At 41.6% G+C, this 20,024-nt stretch overlaps 1 protein-coding gene across 1 annotated transcript in view; it reads left to right on the forward strand.

Moving 5' to 3' along the window:
* The window catches only part of ADARB2 (adenosine deaminase RNA specific B2 (inactive)), a gene marked incomplete at both ends in the record, with an annotated part of 517,782 nt that overhangs the window by 439,294 nt on the left and 58,464 nt on the right, over positions 1 to 20,024 (forward strand). The window contains one exon of the mRNA XM_080717125.1: positions 1,820 to 1,934. Within this exon, the coding sequence (XP_080573251.1) occupies positions 1,820 to 1,934 (115 nt within the window). The remainder of the gene's footprint in view (positions 1 to 1,819; positions 1,935 to 20,024) is intronic.

A 20,024-nucleotide genomic window follows, 5' to 3' on the forward strand; every position in this document is an offset into this window, starting at 1 on the left:
AGCGTAGGTGGGAGGAGGAGCCAGGGAGACCCCCCCAGGTATACAGCAGTAGCCCAAAAATCAGGACTTTCCTTCTTTCCTCTCCAACCAGCATTACCCTCACTTAAGGGGAGCCCAGTTGGTGTGATATCTAACCTTTATAAGAGTTTTGTGTTTATTTATGGTACATTTAAAAAGTAACAAGTGCTTACTCTAATAGCTATTACAGCACAAGAAACAACATCTATAAATCCCATAGGCTGCACTTGGAAGCACCAGGGCTAGATCTTAGCTACTGTCCATCTTCTGTCACCAAAGAATTGAGAGAGAAGGATGTCAAGTTATCTTTATGGCCAGTTTGTTGTTTCCTGGATGTCCTTATTTTTACATGGACATGTTTTTCTTTGTTTTTATTTGGGGATTTTTGTGGTGCTAGGGATTGAATCCAGGGGCATTCTACCTCCAAGCTACACCTCCAGTGTGATTTTATTTTTATTTTGTAACAGGGTCTCACTAGGTTGATGAGAGTCTCACTAATTGCAGAGGCCATCCTAGAACCTGTGATCATCCTATCTCAGCCTCTCAAGTACTGGGGTTACAAGGATGTACCACCACGCCCAGCTGAACATGTTTTATTGCACACAATAAAACTTTTAAAAACTCTTATCTTTACATACCAGAAATCTGTTCATATCTTCACCAATGCTTGTATAGTATCATAATATATCTCATGGAAATATGAAAACCCAGCCTGGCTCCAAACTGAACTGTTGGCCAACCTCATGGATGCATTGGCGGTTTGACTAACTAATGATGTGGTCAGTAGCTGCAAGGACAGGGAGATAAATGATGATAATAAGAAGAACAATAGTTAGAAGTATTGTCTCCAAGCACTTTCCAAGTAGGAGGCACCATGCTAAGCATTTAGACTGTTAATTCACTTAATCCTCATAAAAACAGAGTCAGATGGAAAGTAAGAGGATTGCCTTGTAAATTAGAAAAGTGGGGCTCAGAGGTTTCGAATGACTGCCCCACACTCATAGAATATGCTAGCTGGATGTGCACATGTCTGTGTTCATACATGCGTACATATATATATATATATATATATATATATGTATATATATATGTGTGTGTGTGTGTGTGTGTGTGCATTGTACATGTGCATGGGTGTAATTGCATCTGTGCCCGCACATGTGTGTACATGTGTCTGCATATGCACCCCCATGTGTTCACACAGTGGATTGCATATTGCAAATCATATGTGTTTGTGTGTACATGCATGTGATAGTGTGCCCATGTGTGTTTTGTGTGCATATCCATACTGTGGGCAGTGTGTGTTGCACTTGTGTGTATTTGAATGAGTGTGTTCATGTGTGTGTGTTTGCAGGAAGCTAAGAGAAGAGATTGTGGCACCTTTGAGATGTGCCAGCTACTTGGAAACTGATTCTGTGGTACTGAGAAGAAAGTAGCGGCCAGTTGTCCAGTGTGTGCCAACCCTCTTCTCCCATCTCAAGAATTCTTTCAATCAAGTTCTACCTGAAAGATGCCTCCAGACCTTGCACTTTCTGGGGCCAGGAGAGGGAGGGCTTGGGCACTGTTTCTATGCAAAGGTCCCCTGCTCAGGCACAGGTCTGAATACCTGCCCAGGGCAACACCCAGGAGTTAATTCCTCAGAAACAGCTCCTTCCTTCCCAGGGCCATGGGTGCATGCATATGGTGGCACAGGGTGCTTCCTGACAGGCACCTCTGTACACCTGTGTGATCAGACATGAGATCCAGCTGTCCACCACCACTTCTGCTCAGCCCATCACAAAGCCTTGGTTCTTATGTCTTTCAGGACTTCGCAGACTCTGTGTCCCAGCTGGTCACACAGAAGTTCCGTGAGCTGACGGTTGGCCTGACGTCTGTGCATGCCCGCCACAAAGCACTGGCAGGGATCGTCATGACCAAAGGTAACCCCCTCTTCCTTTCCTGGGTGGGGAGATCTCATCTCCTAAGAAATGAATATTACTGTTTGTCTGATCTTGGGGGCCAGGAATTCTATCCACCCATGAAGATGCAACAAAGAAAGACTGTAGAATTCAGAGATCAGCAATCAGCACTGTTACCAGGAACAACCATATCGGCAAAGGTGTTATGATTAGCACAAACATCTTTCCATTCCTACCAGACCAATGGGAAATTCCTGGGGCTAATATAACCACTAGGCACTTTCCCAACCTCATTTTCAAGAACAATGCTGGTGTGTGTGTGTGTGTGTGTGTGTGTGTGTGTGTGTGTGTGTGTGTTACTAGGGGTTGAATCCAGAGGCATTCTACCACCAAATTATACTCCTGGCCCAATTTTATTTCATATTTGAAAACAGAATCTTGCTAAGCTGCTGAGGCTGGCTTCAAACCTGTGGCCCTTGTGTCTCAACCACACAAGTACTAGGATTACAAGCCTGTGCCACCATGCCCAGCTTAATTCTGGTATTTGTAAAAGCTGCATGCTGGGGCCAAACTAGGTCACCACATAAATAATTTGAGGTTGATGGATAAGAAGATGTCATCCCTCGGTATCACCCCCCAGTGTGCCCAAGACCAGGAGCTGGTGATGGCACTGATATGGAAGTATATTGCCACAGCTCTCTGGCCCCATGACAAGGAGGTTGAATTCACTGGGACCAGAACACTGGGCATGGAGATGATCTTTCCAAAGGTTGCTGATTGTTAGTGCATTGTCTGATTCCCACAGTCAAATGGCATCCATAGGCCATCTCAACGCAGACCCCATACATACACTCACATGGTGACGGCTGAGGCAAGAAAGGGACATCAGAGACCACAGGAAACATTGGGAACACAGATGATGCTGGACGCTAGGGAGAAGGGTCTAGAGAGAATGCAGGGGCCACAAAGAAGACAAAGAGAAACACCAGGGACACAAGGACACAGGGAGAAGGCTATACAGAGACACGGGGGCACATTCCAGAGAATCTGCCATCTGAGAGTTCTCAGTCCCTCTTACTCCTTCTAGTCAAAATTCTCTACTTCCAACTCTCCCAGAAATGGAAATCCAGTCTAGAACCAACCAGGGAGGTCACAGTCCATCCCAGCGGTAGGCCACCTAACCTCAAAACCAGGCCACCTAACCTCAGCTTTAATAACCAGGTTGAAGAAAGTGATGGCTTTATCAAAGCAAGCAGATTTGTGACAACCTTTTCTTACTAACCTATAGTAGTGAACCTGCTGGTCATTTCAATTTAACTACTTATGTTTCCAAAGTTTTGCACACGTTTATAATAACCTGCTAGATAATGATTGTCATCAAATGAAAAATGACTTTGGGTCCGTTTTTTTCATGCTTATATGACTCTGCATATACAGGCAAAATCTAACACTAAAAAAAATGCCATATACCCTGGAGGCTCCAAAGACAGTTACACCCAAAAAAAATCAATTAAAAAAAATCAGACAAGTGGCATATTGTTCCTGACATTCTAGACCCCCTGGGGGCCTCTCCACTATGCAAGGACATTGGCACAGGAGCAAACCCCTCAGGGCCTCGTCTGAAATGTGGCGCAAGGACATGTTATTTATTTAGCCTTTCCAGTTCAGGCATCTTAGTAACACAGAAATAACAATGCTTCCTCACAGGGTAATTTGTTGAGGAAGATAATGTGCATCAACTGCTCTGAAAGGTGAGGATTACTTTATACATGTAGCACACTGTTCTAAGGCCAAGCAATTCAGTTTTGTCAATGGCTTCATTGTTTGTGCTGACACCCATACCACCTAAGCCACAGCACCCGCCCTCCTTTTACACCTTTGATGACATTTGCCTCTTTGTAGGACAGGAAATATTCTTAAGAGAGAACTACATTCCCCTCATCCAAGATCATCACTGCTGGAGGAAACCTTTTCTTATACAGCCAGCCAACGGCCATTAATTGGTGCCTCTAGAGTGTGGGCATTGTTCTCTGTGCCCAAGAAATGCCAGGAAAAGTCGCAGCCCCCACCAACCTATCCAGGAAGTAGGAAGACATGCTTCAGGCCATGAGTTTGATTCTAGCACTAAATGGCTTAAGTCTAAATCCCACCTCCTCCTGCAACTCGCTCTGAGACCCCAGGCCAGTCACTAGGGCTCTGTTTTCTCACCTTTAAAATGAGGAAAATTTGCCGGGCATGGTGGTGCACGCTTCTAATCCCAGCATTTGAGAGGCTGAGACAGAAGGGTGGCAGTTCGTGGACAGTCTCAGCTACTTAGTGAGGTCCTCTGCAATTTAGTGAGACCGTGTTTCAAAATAAAAAATAAAAAATAGGGCTGGGGGTGTAGCTCGGAGGTTGAATGCCCCTGGGTTCCATCCCCATTATCGCCAAAAAAAAAAAAAATACTAGGATAATTTGAGGAATTTCTATCTATAACAGGGTTACTTTGAAGGTTACATGTGTTTATGCATATAGAATACTTAGACCTAGCCCGTAATGAGAATTATATAAGTTATATGTAGTAATGGTAGCTGAGCATGGTGGTGCCTACCTATAACCCCAGTGCTTGGGAGACTGAGACAAAAAGATTGCAGATTTAAGGCCAGCCTCGGCAATTTAGGGAGCCCCTCAGTGACTTTGGAAGACCGTGTTTCAAAATAAAAAATAAAAGCAGGAAGCCAGGCGTGGTGGCGCACGCTTGTAATCCCCGCGCTCGGGAGTCTGAGACAGGAGGATCGCGCAGGTTCGAAGCCAGCCTTGCGCGCTGGCTTAGGAAACCCTGTTTCCAAATAAATATAAAACAGGTTTGGGAGTGTAGCCCAGAGGTAGAAGGGCTTCCAGGAACCCCGGTACCACCAAAAATAAATAAATAAATAAATAAATAAATAAATAAATAAATAAATAATAAATAAATAAATAAAATAAAAGCAGGGCTGGAGGTGTAGTTTAAAGGTAGCATGGTTCTGGGTTCTACCTCCAATAGCAAAATTAATTACTTAATAATTCAGTGACCTCCCCCCATTACTCCTGCCCTGAGACCTGCAGACTCTGAGCCTGAAGCCGAGGTTCTGGGTTCTACCTCCAATACCAAAATTAATTACTTAATAATTCAGTGACCTCCCCCCATTACTCCTGCCCTGAGACCTGCAGACTCTGAGCCTGAAGCCGAGGCTCATCCTTGAGGGCTGGAACTTCCTCCTCCTGGAAGCTCCTCACTGCTCCTATTTAGATTCCCCTTTCTCCTCTTTCCATTTCAGACCCTGCATCCTCTTGCCCACTTGATGTCTTCTGTGAGACTGTGGCAAGCTGTGGCCCCAGCCCCCAATTAGGCCACAGTTCAGAATTGCCTCTTCATTTCAGCCAGGTCCAGAAAGGGAGAAACAAATGTAGCCGTTTGTCCTCTTGCACCAAAACCTGGACAGCATTGGTTAGCCAAGCAGCCAAGGCCTGACTCCATAAAGAAAGTCTCGTGTTCCCAGGAGAAAGTAATTCTCCAGGGGAATGTTGATAATGAGGATTTTCATTTCATATGTGAATATATGATTGTGATTGTGTGTGTGTGTGTGTGTGTGTGTGTGTGTGTGTGTGTGTGTGTTACTTGGGATGGAACCCAGGAGCACTCTACCTCCGAGCTATACCCACAGCCCTATATTTTTATTCTTGATTTTGAAATAGGTTCTGGCTGAGTTGCAAAGGGCCTCAGTTAAGTAGCTAAAGTTGTCCATGAACCATGATTCTCCTGTCTCAGCCTCCCAAATGCTGGGATTACAAGCCTGTGCCACCATGCTAGCTTTGTGATAGCATTTTTAACAAATGGTAATGAGTTTGATTGTCACCCTCCTGAGATGTAGGCAAAGGTAGGAATTTTTGCTGTCACTGTTAAAAACTATGGACACTAAGACCACAAGGCTAAATGACGTCTCTAATGTCAGGAGACAGAGAAACAGGCAGAGCTACAATGTAGAACTGTGGGGTCCTCGCCCTCTGTGTTCCCAGACGAAAGGGCCTAGGGGTGAAGTTGTATGCTCTTTCTATGTAAATTTACTTTTCTAAGCTTTTAAATAAATAATTGTTTTTTTGGTGGTGCTGGGGTTCCTGGAAACCCTTCTACCACCGGTCTACACTCCCAGAGCTATTTTATACTTTTTATTTGGAAACAGGGTCTCCTAAACCAACGCGGCTGGCTTCGAACCTTTGTGATCCTCCTATCTCTGCCTCCCAAGCGCGGGCATTACAAGCGTGTGCCACCACGCCCAGCTGAATAAACAACTTTTAAAAAGGAGTTTTTTAAAAAGGAGCTTGAATCAAAATTCATGTTATCCCTGTGTATGGTGGTGCACGCCTGTAATCTCAGTACTTGGGAGGCTGAGACAGGTGGATCACAGGTTCCAGGACAGTTTCAGAAACATAGCAACACTCTTAGCGACCCAGCTAAACCCTTTTGAGATCAAAATAGTAAAGAATGCTAGAGTATATCTTGGAGGCAGAATATACCTGGCTTCAATACCTAGTACTACACACACACACATTAAAAAAAAAACTATATTATATTGAACCAGATCAGATAAAGTTAATATTTATATGCTATTTTCCCATTTGCACATGATAAATCATGGCCGTGTACATACAGCTGAAACGCCTCCTTTCACTGTATGATCAGCATCTGTATACACTCAACTTTGCAAGGGCCTGGTAGAATCAAAATAGGAGAAATTTATTCCTCAAATATTTCAAAAGCTCTCTTTCCATTTTCTCCTGTGAATGACTAGCGATCGCTTTGATCTTAAAATTAAAAGCAGAATCTTTTGACTTCTGTTTATCTGGGTAGGAAGACAAAGCAGAGACAAAGGGACTGAACAGAATCCCCCAAACAGAAACCTCATGCCATGATGAAAGATACTAAATTATCAACTGGATTGCGAGGAATTGATCTTAATAACTGCTAAGTGGATACAAAGAACCGTGGAGTTGATGATACGTCTCCGTGGATCTGTTCGAGCACATTAAGATTCATAATGGGCCATTGATTTCAAATCTTTGGTTGCAACTGTTAAGTTTAGACTACAAAATGCAGGAGAGATTTTTACTACACCTCTGGCCGACCCTTGTGTAGCTTCAATGCTGACCCGTTTGTACTAAACAGCTCTCCTTAAAGTAAAGAAAAAAACAAATCAGTCTTTGGCCGGATATATTTCCCATTCACGGATCATTTAGAGATAAATAGGTTAGTCCAGAATAATTCACGAGGTGCCAATGAAAACCCTCAAAGCTAAATTAGCTAAGGAGAGCACCGATAGCTCTGACCACGAGCTAAATCCTCACCAAATGCCTTAATTTATTCCTTCTCAGTAAGGAAGTATTTGGCAGCAAATACATTTTAAAAAGGGAAGAAGACACTATTCTTTGCTGCACTCTTTTGAGATCAGCTACTACTATCAAAGCTGATCAAACACATCTTCATTTTTCTGAGCATTAACTCATAACTGAGCATTCAATTCCAGCTGCAATCTAATTGCACAGAAACCATCACCGAGCCCCCCCCCCAAAAAATTCAACACTGTATCTCAAGGTGATAAAACTAACATTATCTTTATCTTAGTCTCTTAAACTGTGATTTTTTTTTTTTTTTTTTTGGTGGTGGTACTGGGAATAAGACCCATTGGTGTTCTATCTCTGAGTATACCCACAGCTTTATTTTCTTTTTTATTTTGAAAAAGGACTTCACTAAATTGCTGTGGACCTTGCGAAGTTTATGAGGCTGGCCTCAAACCTATCATCCTCCCATCTCTGCCTCCCAAATCCTGGGATTACAGGTATGCACCACCATGCCTGGCTGACCCCTATTTAAAAATTAAACCACAAAATTCATTGCTGAAAGAAAAAATATTGAAAAACCCTACCACCTACTGTTGAGCATCCCCTAAGTGCCAGGGGATGTTTAAACCATGCTATCTAGCAAGGTGTAGTGGCACACTCCTGTAATCCCAATACGTGAGAGGCTGAGATAGGTGGATTTTAGGTTTGAGGACAGCCTCAGCAGCAGTGTAGTGAGACTTTCATAATTTAATGGACTCCTGGGGGAGGGTGGAAACCATAAAGGGGAGGCCTAGTCACTGGGGTGCCCCTGGAAGGATATACCTTGCCCCTAGCCTCTCCTCCCACCCCCTTTCCTTTCTTGCTACCATGAGCTGCAAGACTTTCTTCTGCTACACCCTTCTGCCATTAGACGTTCTACAGGGCCAGCTGACAATGGACTGAATTCTCTGAAATGGGACATCATACCAAATCTTTTCTTCTTTAAGTAGTTTTTCTCAGGGATTTTGTCACAGCAATGAAAAGCTAACGCATTGAGATCATCAAATTATAAAAAGGGTTATTTTGGCCCAAAGTCATAAAGGCTCCTGACCATAATCTTTTGGCCCCAGTACCACACAAAAAAAACCAGAATCTCAGTAGGTTACTGAGGCTGGCCTCAAACTCACAATCCTCCTGTCTCAGCTTCCCAAATACTGGGATTACAGACATGTGTCAGCACACCTGTCTTAGTCCTCACTTCCTACAGTTTCTACCACCTCCTAATAACACCAAGCTAGAAATAAATCCTTAATCCCTGAACTTTTATAAGGACCATGCCAGATCAAAACTATAACACAGCAGAAATAAGGTCGCTTGGTTTCTTGCCCAATGCCTTTACAATAAAAACTAAAATAAGAAATCTTAGCTTTGGGCTTATCCTGGTGATGATACGCTAAAAATATGAGCCAGTCATTGACAAGGTCAGTGGAGGAAGAAAGAAGGATAAGAGAGGATGAAGTCATGGCAGCAGGCGATGGGATGTCCATCCAGTCTTAAATCAGTGCATATCTGTATTTTTGGACCATTCACCAAGGAAAAGTGTTCCAACCAATCAAACCTGAGCCCAAAGCAACTCACAGAGCTCAGTCAAGAGAAGTAAAAAGCAGTAAGAGGTTGACAAAGAGAACTAGAGTCAGAGAGAGCGGAACTCCAGGGCCTGAACCAGTTTCCCTTTGAACTGCTTGAAATACCATTCCATATCTACCCTATTAAAAACTGAGAACAAGAGTTGAGAACAAAAAAAAAAATACAAGACTATCAAGTGCTTGCTTACAGACAGAGGAAACACCGCCACTTAAAATACTTAGAACATGAATCATTTATGAGCCGAGGTTCTGTGCTCTCATTATTTCTGGTTTTAGCACCAGTGAGGAGACCTTGTCAGTCATCCTCTGTGCGCAAAAGAAAAGCCTGCTCATCCATCAGACCAGGTGTTTCATGTTTGCTCCTTTGATATAAAAGAATGAGTTACTAATGGGGCGAAGAGCGTGCTCAGCCCAATCCAAACCGGAAGATAAATAGATTTTTCAATCTATTAATTGAAAAGAGTTCATTGTCGTTCTTTTCTGGGAATTGGGTGAGGGCACTGAATATATTCGTTGAATGTAAAATTACCATACTTATCTCCAGTGAAACTCTTTACAATGTTGATGTCTGGAGACATAACTAATAATCTCCTTGAGAGCCAGTCTTGTCACCTTATGTCGTTTTAATGTCTGCTGGGTAGTACCTTGGATTCTTTGCATTTTGAAGTCATATCAATTAGGAACATGAGGTAGTTAATTAGCAATGTCTTTAGCACATCTCTTTTTATTAGTCTCACATAAACAATAGGCTGGACAGTGGCAGTAGGCTCAGTCCAGACCCTTGGTGGTTTCAGAGTCTGCAACCTTCTGGTTTTTCCTCTCCCATCCCAAGACCACTGCAGTGATTACTGCCAGCCTCTCTTCATAGCAGAAAAGAGGATGCTTTCTGCAGAGTTCTGCTAGCTAGAACTTTGTCCTTGGTAAACTCAGCTATCAGAATAATTAGAATTGTGAACACCTGTAATTCCAGAACTTGGGAAGCTGAAACAGGCAGATTGCAGGTTCAATGAAAGCCTCGGCAACTTAGGGGGACCCTGTTCCAAAATAAAAAGTAGAATAGAGTTAGGGAGTGTAGCTAAGACATAGAATGTCCCACGGTCCAATTTCTAGTACCACACTCACACACACACAATTGGAAAGGAAGATTTTCACTTTCCCATTTATAGCAGAAGAAAGCCTTGCAGCTCATGGTAGCCAGAAAGGAAAGGGGGTGGGAGGAGAGGCTAGGGGCAAGGTATATCCTTCCAGGGGCACCCCAGTGACTAGGCCTCCCCTTTATGGTTTCTACCCTCCCCCAGGAGTCCATTAAATTATGAAAGTCTCACTACACTGCTGCTGAGGCTGTCCTCAAACCTAAAATCCACCTATCTCAGCCTCTCACGTATTGGGATTACAGGAGTGTGCCACTACACCTTGCTAGATAGCATGGTTTAAACATCCCCTGGCACTTAGGGGATGCTCAACAGTAGGTGGTAGGGTTTTTCAATATTTTTTCTTTCAGCAATGAATTTTGTGGTTTAATTTTTAAATAGGGGTCAGCCAGGCATGGTGGTGCATACCTGTAATCTCAGGATTTGGGAGGCAGAGATGGGAGGAAGAATTGAAACCAGGTGTTCAATAAACCATCTGATGGTGCATGTATTCATGGTACTGGTTGGCATGTCATTGAGCCTCAAATCTCTCCTAGTTATTGAGTTATAATATGGAGCAATAACTCTGAGTTATTAGCTACAATGAGGAAAAATAAAAAAGGGTCTGTGCAGTAAGAAAAACTACTGGATCAACCCCTTCTCCAGTCCCCAAAAGTTAAATCTGGGAAAATCAAGTGAGTTTGGTAGAGAAAATATCATTGGTTGTTGACATATAGATGAAGGCAAATATAGTGGGTGAAACATGGTTGCCAGTGTATTCGCCTGACTGGCCACAGCCTGAATCAGGCTCCACCTTGTCCAGCCCTCTCATAAGGACTTAGCATGTCTGACTCACTGACACACAAAACAGCCAGTTCTAATCCAAGCCACACTGGCCCCATGAGCCACTCAGCCCCCTGCTGGAGATGCCCAGAATTGCTGGCTCAGGAACTGCTGACCAAGTGATGTCTAGATCATATCCTCAGCTATTGACTATCCCTGTTCAGTGCGGTGCTGGAGGACCCACAGTGCTCAAGCAACTCCACGCATTCAGCCTTCAGCATCAGCCTCCACATGGTTGGATGGATGGCTGAAAGTAGATTTTAAAATATCCTCGTTAGGGGCAGGGCTTGGTGGCGCACGCTTGTAATCCCCGCGCTTGGGAAGCAGAGACAGGAGGATCACGCTGGTTCGAAGCCAGCCGCCGGCTTAAGAGACCCTGTTTCCAAAAATAAAAAGAAAATAGGTCTGGGAGTGTAGCCCGGAGAAGGGCTTCCAGGAACCCCAGAACCACCAAACAAAACAAAACAAAATATCCTTGTTAGTATAAGTGACTCTTCATTGACTTTTTAAAATAATTTTATTGGTGCACTGTAATTATGCGTCAGAGTGATGCATCCCTACATGCACAAAACACTTGGTGTGGGTTTCTCCACATCCCACCCGGTTCCGCTCTCCTCTCTCCTGGTATATGTTAATAAGATTGGTAGCAATACCTTTTTATGTGGAAATAACATTATTTGATCTGTTTCCTTCCTCAAGCTTCCTTTTCCTCCTCCCCACCTGCCAACTCTCATTGCCTTCCACTCTTCTTGCTATCTCTCTACTCATTCACCTGGTGCCTTTTCTTTCTAGCTTACACATATGAACGAAAACACGTGACCCTTGACTTTCTTAGACTGGTTGATCTTACTTTGCCTAGCATTCTCTAGTTTCACCCATTTTCTTGAAAATTACACAATTTTGTTCTTAACTCCCTTGTGGACACATACCACATTTTTTATCCTTTCTTGTTGATTTTTTTATCCTTTCTTGTTGATGGACCCCTGAGTTGGTTCCATGAGTTGGCAACTGTGAACTGTGCTGCTATAGACGTGGGTATGTGTGTGTCACTATTGTATTCTTTCTTCAATTCTTTTGGAAAGATACTGAAAAGTGTCATAACTGGGCTATACGGTGGTTCCAGTTCCAACTTTTTGAGGAACCTCGATTTTGATGCCCACTGTGGTTTTACTATGATATTATAAGTGATTACTCTTCATTTGTTTTTAATTAGCATACAGCCAAGTGCTACAATCAAATATATATTTTAAGATGTCTTCAAATGTGCTCTTTCTGTAGCTCCAAAGAAACTCTCTTGTCTCATACAAAGAACACATGGTTTGTGGTCAATTTAAGTAATAATAGAATAAATGATTGCTAATGTCATTCTAACTGAAAATGCCATAGAAAAAGGCCGCCAGGTAAATAAATATTATTATAGGGTAATTTAAATCCGTGCAGTAATAACAGCTAGAAATTATGTAATTTAAATTTTTTTAAACCTTAGGTGATTTTCTTCAATCTCCAAAACTTTTGCAGATAAGATAACTAATTGAACACAGTTAAATTTATGTAAGCAAAGTCCCAAGTAAGTAGCAAAAACAAAGTTATCTATTCCCTGGAGCTTGTTAGATTCTGTCTACCAGCACCTTGTTATCTGATATTTTTTTTTTTGCAAACATATTGTCAATCATAGAAAGAAACACAGAACACTGACATATAACGTATTTCTCTCCTAAAAAATAAAATCAATGTATTTGCAATATTTAGAGAAAAAAAAGCCCAGGGGACATTGATGTCTTCCAATTTCTGGACATAATCATCAATCAAGACCCTAGTGGAAGAAAAATGTCCTCCATCAAAAGCAAAACTTTTTTTCAGTGTTCACCCAGTCATGTCTCTAACAGACCAGACATGCCTGCGGCAGGTACTTTTTAATCTACCTGATTTTGAACTAATTAGAAGAAATTTAGAGAATAAAAACAAAAAGTTTGGAAGAGAAAGATATTGACTTGCAGGACGAGATTGAAAATACAATGCAAGTATTAATCAAATAAAGACAGGAAGTGGGGTTGCAGACAGACCATAATATTCTCTGCAAATATTCAATGAATGCAAACCATAAAGAGGAAGGGAGCTTTTAGAGATAAAAACTTGAGAAATAGACTGAAATTGTGCAGAGGATAATTTAGACTGAATATTGAAGAAGGCTTCCTATGCTAACAGCTAATAAATTGTGGAAGAGTCTTCCTGAAGGGAAGTGTGGAAACCCTATTACTTGAGTCATTAAACTCCACAGACAGGGTGCTAGAAAATAGAGGGTCAGAATCAATTATACATCGCACCCTTGGGGCAGTCCACATGTGTGACAAAAATAATTCCTTTCTGCCTCTAATTTCTATAATTTTAAAAGGTATTTCTTGGATGCGGGTTGATATATTTTACCTTTGGTTTTATTCTTAGAAAATTTGGCAATGTTTCCCTCCGGGATCAGATACAGCATTATGAAACTTCCCTTTAAAGGGTTGAAGCAGGTTAAGAATTACTTAGTTCCAGTTAAATAAATACAAGTACCTTCTCAGAGACTGCCTAGAGCTGGGTGGGGGACAGGGTACCAAGGAGATGTTTACTGTCTCAATTCATTGGTGCTACTCTAACAACATATCTGAGACCGAGAATCTATAAACAACAAAAATATATTACTCACACCCCGGGGGGTTGAAGTTCAAGATCAAGGTGCTGCAGGTCCGATGTCTGCTGAGGGCCCCTGTCTCTGCTTCCAAGATGGTGCCCAGTTATTTCATCCTCAGGAGAGAAAGCATTGTGTCCTCACAGAGCAAAAGGCAAGAAACAGCAAAAAGAACCTAGATAGTTTTCTCCAATCCTTTCCTAAGAGCACAAATGCACTCATGAGGATGGAGCCCTCAAGAGCTAATCGACTCCCAGAAGTCGCACCTCTTGGCACTTACTATGGCTTCCACATGATTTCTAGGATGGTGCAAACATTCAAACCATAGCACCCACCAACTTGAAAGTCCTCCGCATCAGATGTGGGCCAGTTTGACAGCTACCAGCCTGGGATTCTCTGGGTCATAGTTTCCTTGGTGGGGAGACGAGGGGACATTATAAGAGAACTGAAAAGAACAGTTCTGGGGCCAGAGGCCAACCAGATATATTAATTAATTTACATCAGAGTCAATGGAAGATATAAATCCCCCCGGGGTGAAGGAAAGGAGGAAGGGATGTTCTACAAAACCCAAGACAGTGCCCTGTAAGAGAAGCAACCACCTGCCAGGTGTGGTGGCACACTTCTGTAATCCCAAAATTTGGGAGGCTGAGACAGGAGAAGCACAGGTTCAAGACCAAACTCAGAAAATCAGCGTGATTGCCGGGCGTGGTGGCGCACGCTTGTAATCCCCGCGCTTGGGAGGCGGAGACAGGAGGATCGCGCAGGTTCGAAGCCAGCCATGCTGGCGTAAGAGACCCTGTTTCAAAAATATAAAATAGGTCTGGGAGTGTAGCCCGGAGGAAGGAGGGCTTCCAGGAACCCCAGTACCACCAAAAAAAAAAAGAAGAAAAAGAAAATCAGCGTGACTCTCAACAACCTAGCAAGACTGTTTCAAATAAGAAAATAGAAAGGGCTGGGGGAATAGTTCAGAGGTAGAATGCCCGTGGGTTCAACCCCCAGTACCACAAAAAAGTGATCAAAGCAGGTAACCATCATTATTATTCCTCCTCGGAAATGGCTAGTAAAATTAGACCCACCAGTGGAGGAATTTTTTTAGCTTTTCCTTCATGTGTCCAATTGAAGAACTATTAGAATCATTGTCAGAGCTGGCTTGCCTGTCACCTAATTTAAATGACTCACATACATCATAAAAAATATTTTAAAACATTTGTGTGCAGTACTTTTCAAAAGTGATCAATTTTCACCAAGTGTGGTAGAATCCTGGTCTCTTAGTAGATTTCAGAGTTCACTGTGATTCTAGTCTGTCACAGGGAAGCCTCGTGAGGTATCCCAAACGTATGACATCTTGGAGTCATGAAGAACAAGGCCACTTTTATAGGATATGGGTATACCTTGCTGCTCAAAGTCATCCTCTGATAAATCCTCTTTGATCCAAGAAGGGTACTACCAGTCCCACACTGTAGGGCACTTCTATTTAGTCTTAATGTTGTTTCTTTATTTACACAGCTTGTTTATAGTTATTCCTTACAATTACTTCCATAGTTATAAGTCTGAATCTTTTGAATAGGAAGACTTATTATTTATGGAATGCAATTGTCATTTAACTGTACATTAATATTTAGGATAGATAATATATCACAAAATATCAAAAAGTATACAGTGACACCTGTAATTCTAGTACTTGGGAGGCTAAGACAGGAGGATCACAGGTTCAAGGCCAGCCTCAGCAACCTAGCGAGACCCTTTTTTCAAAATAAAAAATAAAATAGGGCTGGTTGTGTAGCTTAGAGACAGAATGCCTCTGGGTTCAATCTCCAATACCACACACACACACACACACACACACACACACACACACACACACACATATATATATATATATATATATATATATATATATATATATATTAAAACCTCTTTTTTATCCATGTGCTATCTGCCTGTTACCAACCCTCCCTCCTGCCCCACAAATTGTAATCTGTTATTTTCTTGGATATTGTTGGGAAAGGCCACCAGCTACCAATCCTAGAATCCCCACACTTTCTTATGGGTATGACAATAGCTGAAAACCCAGATCTGGGCACAGTGGTGTCTGCCACAGTGATCTCAGACTTGAGAGGCTGAAACAGGAGCATCCCCTGGTCAGTGCCAGCCTCAGCAACTTAGCGAGATATTGTTTCCAAATAAAAAATTAAAAGGGTTGGGGATGTAGCCCAGAGATAGAATGCTCCTAGATAGAATATTTCAATCCAGAGAGAAAGAAAGAGAAAAGAAGGAAGGAAGGAAGGAAGGAAGGAAGGAAGGAAGGAAGGAAGGAAGGAAGGAAGGAAGGACTTAACACCTGCATACTCTTTCCCTGGAACATCTGTAGGCCTGTGTTCCCAGCAAGCAGCCTTGAAAGATGAGGTACTATCTCCCTCTAGGGCAAAGAGAGATGCCCTTGCCGACCCCTTACCAGAAAGTGAGGTGAACCCAAAACCCACTGCAGATGCCTCATCCCTGAGACCAGGGCAGGATGCTGGGGAGGAAGGAGCGGTAAGGTGCGCATGAAGCTCCCCTGTGCCTCCTGCTGTGTTCGAATAGCATCCTTTGCCTCTTGGTTGTTATAGCATCCTCTGTGTTGTAATAATGCCCTTTGCCTCCAAGACTCCAGGAGTCTTGTGTCTTCTAGCAGCATGCATGCAACATAGCAGGCTAACATTAACACATCTGTAGAATAAAGTCCCAGACCCTGACAGCTGCCCTTCCAGAGTTTCTTTATGAGTTATACATGTAAACTTATATATGTTCTTATCTTTGCTTTTTTAATACAAAAGTCAGGACCCTACACATTCTCTGCATCTTGCTTTTCTCTTTTCTTCTTTTTAATTTTATTGTATTGGTGCACTATAGCCTCACATCATAATGTAGATCAGGTTGACAATGCAATATGTTCACACAGTACTTGTTTTCATAATTATTGGTGCATTATAGCTCTTTTTCACTTAACAATACATCTTAGGAATCTTTCCATGTCTGTAGAGAATTTCTCAATTGTCTCATAATTTCCCAGAATTCCAATATACAGATGCCATATCAGTCCGGTGTTGATGGACCCATAGGCTATTTATATTTTCTTGCTATTAGAAACATTGCTGTAGTATATAACTTTATACAGATGACACTTTTCATGCATATGTGACTATATGAGTAAGATAAACTCCCAGAAGTGGGATTTCTGGATCAAAGGGTATACGCACTTGCACACCTGACTGATATTCCTAAATTGTCCTTCAAAGGCACTCTACCAATATTTGCTCCTGGCTGCCATTTGTAAGACTGTATGCTTTTTTAAGTTTCCTTGTGATTTTATATTTTAATAACTTCTACTGATGCACTGTAATTATGCATCATAGTGCGATTTAAAGTGATACATTCATATAGGCACTCATCATCTGGTGTATCTCCCTCTCCATCCCACCCACTCTCTTCTCCTCCCTCTCCATACAGGCTACGCCTTCATATAAGGGCGTAACGTTATTTGAACTCTTTCCTTCCTTAAGCATTGTTCCCTCCCCACCTCCCTCCCCTAGTCCCCTTCCACTCGCTATTCTACTGGCCTCTCCCTTTATTTATTTGAAATCCCTTTTCTTTCCTACTTTCTCTCTAGCCTCCACATATGAGAAAAAAGCTCATGGCCCTTGCCTTTCTGGACTGGCTGATCCCACTCAGCATAATATTCTCTAGTTCCATCCATTTTCCTGGGAAAAAAATGACGTGATTTTGTTCTTATTTATGCCTAAATAAAATGCCATTGTGTGTATAGACCTTGTTTTCTTTAATTCGTCTGTTGATGGACACCCAGGTTGGTTCCATAATTTTTCTATTGTGAATGTGCTGCCGTAAACCAACCTCGGTCTCCATCAGCAGATGAACTTAATTTTTTTTTCTGATTTGAGACTTTGAGTTATAGCTAAAAAAAAAAATTCTTTTGTACACCAATGTTATAAAAAGATTACTCCCCATTTTTTCAATTCATATACATCTTTTTAAAAACCAAAGTCCATGATTTAAAGTACAACACTCTTGGTTTTGTACATCCTACAAGGTTAGAATAATTGTATAATGGCACGTGTGTTTACCTTTATATCATACAGAAGAGTTTCACTGCCCCGGAGGCCCTCTGACCACCACTAATTCACTCAACCCTTCCTTCAGTGATTCCCAGGAACCATGGATAGCTTTCCTGTCTCCTTAATTTTGCCTTCTTCAAAATCTCACATAATTAGAATCATACACTATTCATCCTTTCCACATTGGCTTCTTTCTCTTAATTCTATGCAATTAAGTTTTTCCAGGTCTTTTCATGGTTCTTTAGTGCTGAACAACATTCTGTTATCTGGTTAGACCACAATTCGTTTATCCATTCACCTATCAAAGGACGTCTTGGTGTTTCCAAGTTTGGGGAATCATGCATAAAGCTGCTATTTGTGTGCAGTTCCTCTTATTTTTGCACCTAAATCTGGATGCACTTGGTATTTACCCCAGTACACGGTATAAGATAGGGACACAATTTTTCAGATGACTCTTCAGTTATAAGATGGCGTTAATTGGATATTGTCTCTTTGACCTAGTAATATGAAATTCTGTTACATTTACTCTGTACTAAGCTCCTCTCTGCATCTGTTTGCATTTTACCTCTGGGCTCTGCTTTGTTTCATGTGTTTCGCTTCATGCATCAGTACCACAGTGATTCATTGCTGAGCTGTTGAAACTGCTTGGTATCTACTAGGTATCTCCCAGCGTTAGGCTCCATCTTCAGAATTCTCTGCGTTTCACTTTACAGTCAGCTTTCCTGGCTGAAAAAAAAATAACAAAACTATACTTTTGAACCAGATGTCTCAGTCCAAAGCAAAGCACTATTGCTGTTTCTATTAAAATCCCATTAATCTTACAAATCAATTTAGAGAGAATGCATGGTGTTTGATCTTCCTGTTTAAGAATGTAGCATGTCTTTGTACGTTGTTGGTATTCTTCAAAGGGTTTTCAAGTTTTCTTCAACATAGTTTCTGCTCATTGCTTGTTAGACTTAGTCCCATTACCTTGTTTGCTGCTATTATAAATGGAGTTGTTTTCCCTTTATGGCTTCTCTCTAGTTGTTGTGTGTATTATGAAAACTATTGATTTCTGTATATTAACTTTGTTCTCCACTGCCTTATTGAACTCTCTTACTGTTTCTAGCAGTATTTCAACTGGATTCTCTTGAGATTTCTATATATATAATCATAGTGGGTTCAGACACTGCTTATGTTACCTACTCCTTTTCAATTATTATCTTTCTAATTTCCTTCTTTTGTTACTCTGCTTAATAGCTTCAGCATATGTTAAATAGAGTTATAGTTATTCTTAAAATTTTCCTTAGTTAAAAATCCTTCATTGTTTCCCCATTGAGCATGAGTGTGTGTGTGTGTGTGTGTGTGTGTGTGTGTGTGTGTGTGTGTGTGTGGATCTGGGCATGGTGGTGTATATTTGTCAGCCCAGTACTTGGGGGCTGAGACAGGGGAATTACAGGTTCAAGACCAGTCTCAGCAATGTACTGAGATCTAAGCAATGTGGTGAGACCTTGTTTCAAAACAAAAGATAAAAGGACTGAGGGGGTAGCTCAGACACAGAATCCACCCTGGGCTTAATCCCCAGTACCACAAAAGAGTCACATTGGAAAAAAATCCTTTATTCTATTTTTATTGAGTTTTTATCTAAAGTCACAGTTGGATTTTGTCAGATGCCTTTTCAATGTCAGTGATTACAATCTTATTTTTGCATTGCATTCTTGTATAATTCATTTTCACATTTCTGGAATAAACCACCCTTCTAGTGATATGCCCTGCTCTGGTTTTCCTCTACTGTGCAATGATCATATTTTGTTTAGAATTTCTTTAATATTCCCAACTGAGAACCAGCCCTCTGTAGTCTTCTTTCTTGCATTGTCTCAGTCAGGTGGATATTATCATCAGTCTAAGAATTTCATAACAACAATTTGAAGGTCTTCCTTTCTTTCACATGCTTCAAAACACTCTAAATAGCCTTGAAACCATCTGCTGCTTAAAGATTCAGTGAAATCTACAAAATTAACTAGGATTGGCGCTCTGGTGGGGAAGAACCTCTCTGATCACTTTTTTATGAGTTTTATGAAAATCCATATATTATGTTTTCTCTGATTATCTCTCATGCTGTTATAGGGCATAATAATCTACTCTTGTATTCATTTTCTACCATTTTATGAGAAAAGAGATGACAATTATTATACATTGAGGAGTGCTTCCATACAATTTGCATTTCATTCACTAAAACAGCATCATTTGAAGGATGATGTTGAACCACACCCAGACCCCTGCCTAACTCGTGCCTCCTTTCCCAGCTTCCCCAAGTGCTGGCTGGGGCATCACGAGCTGTATCCTTCTCCTGAGACTGGCCCTTGTATAACAGAAGTCAGTACATCTTGAAATGCCCA

This window comes from Muscardinus avellanarius, assembly GCF_963383645.1.
Source record: "Muscardinus avellanarius genome assembly, chromosome: 20".
Classification (NCBI taxonomy): Eukaryota; Metazoa; Chordata; class Mammalia; order Rodentia; family Gliridae; genus Muscardinus; species Muscardinus avellanarius.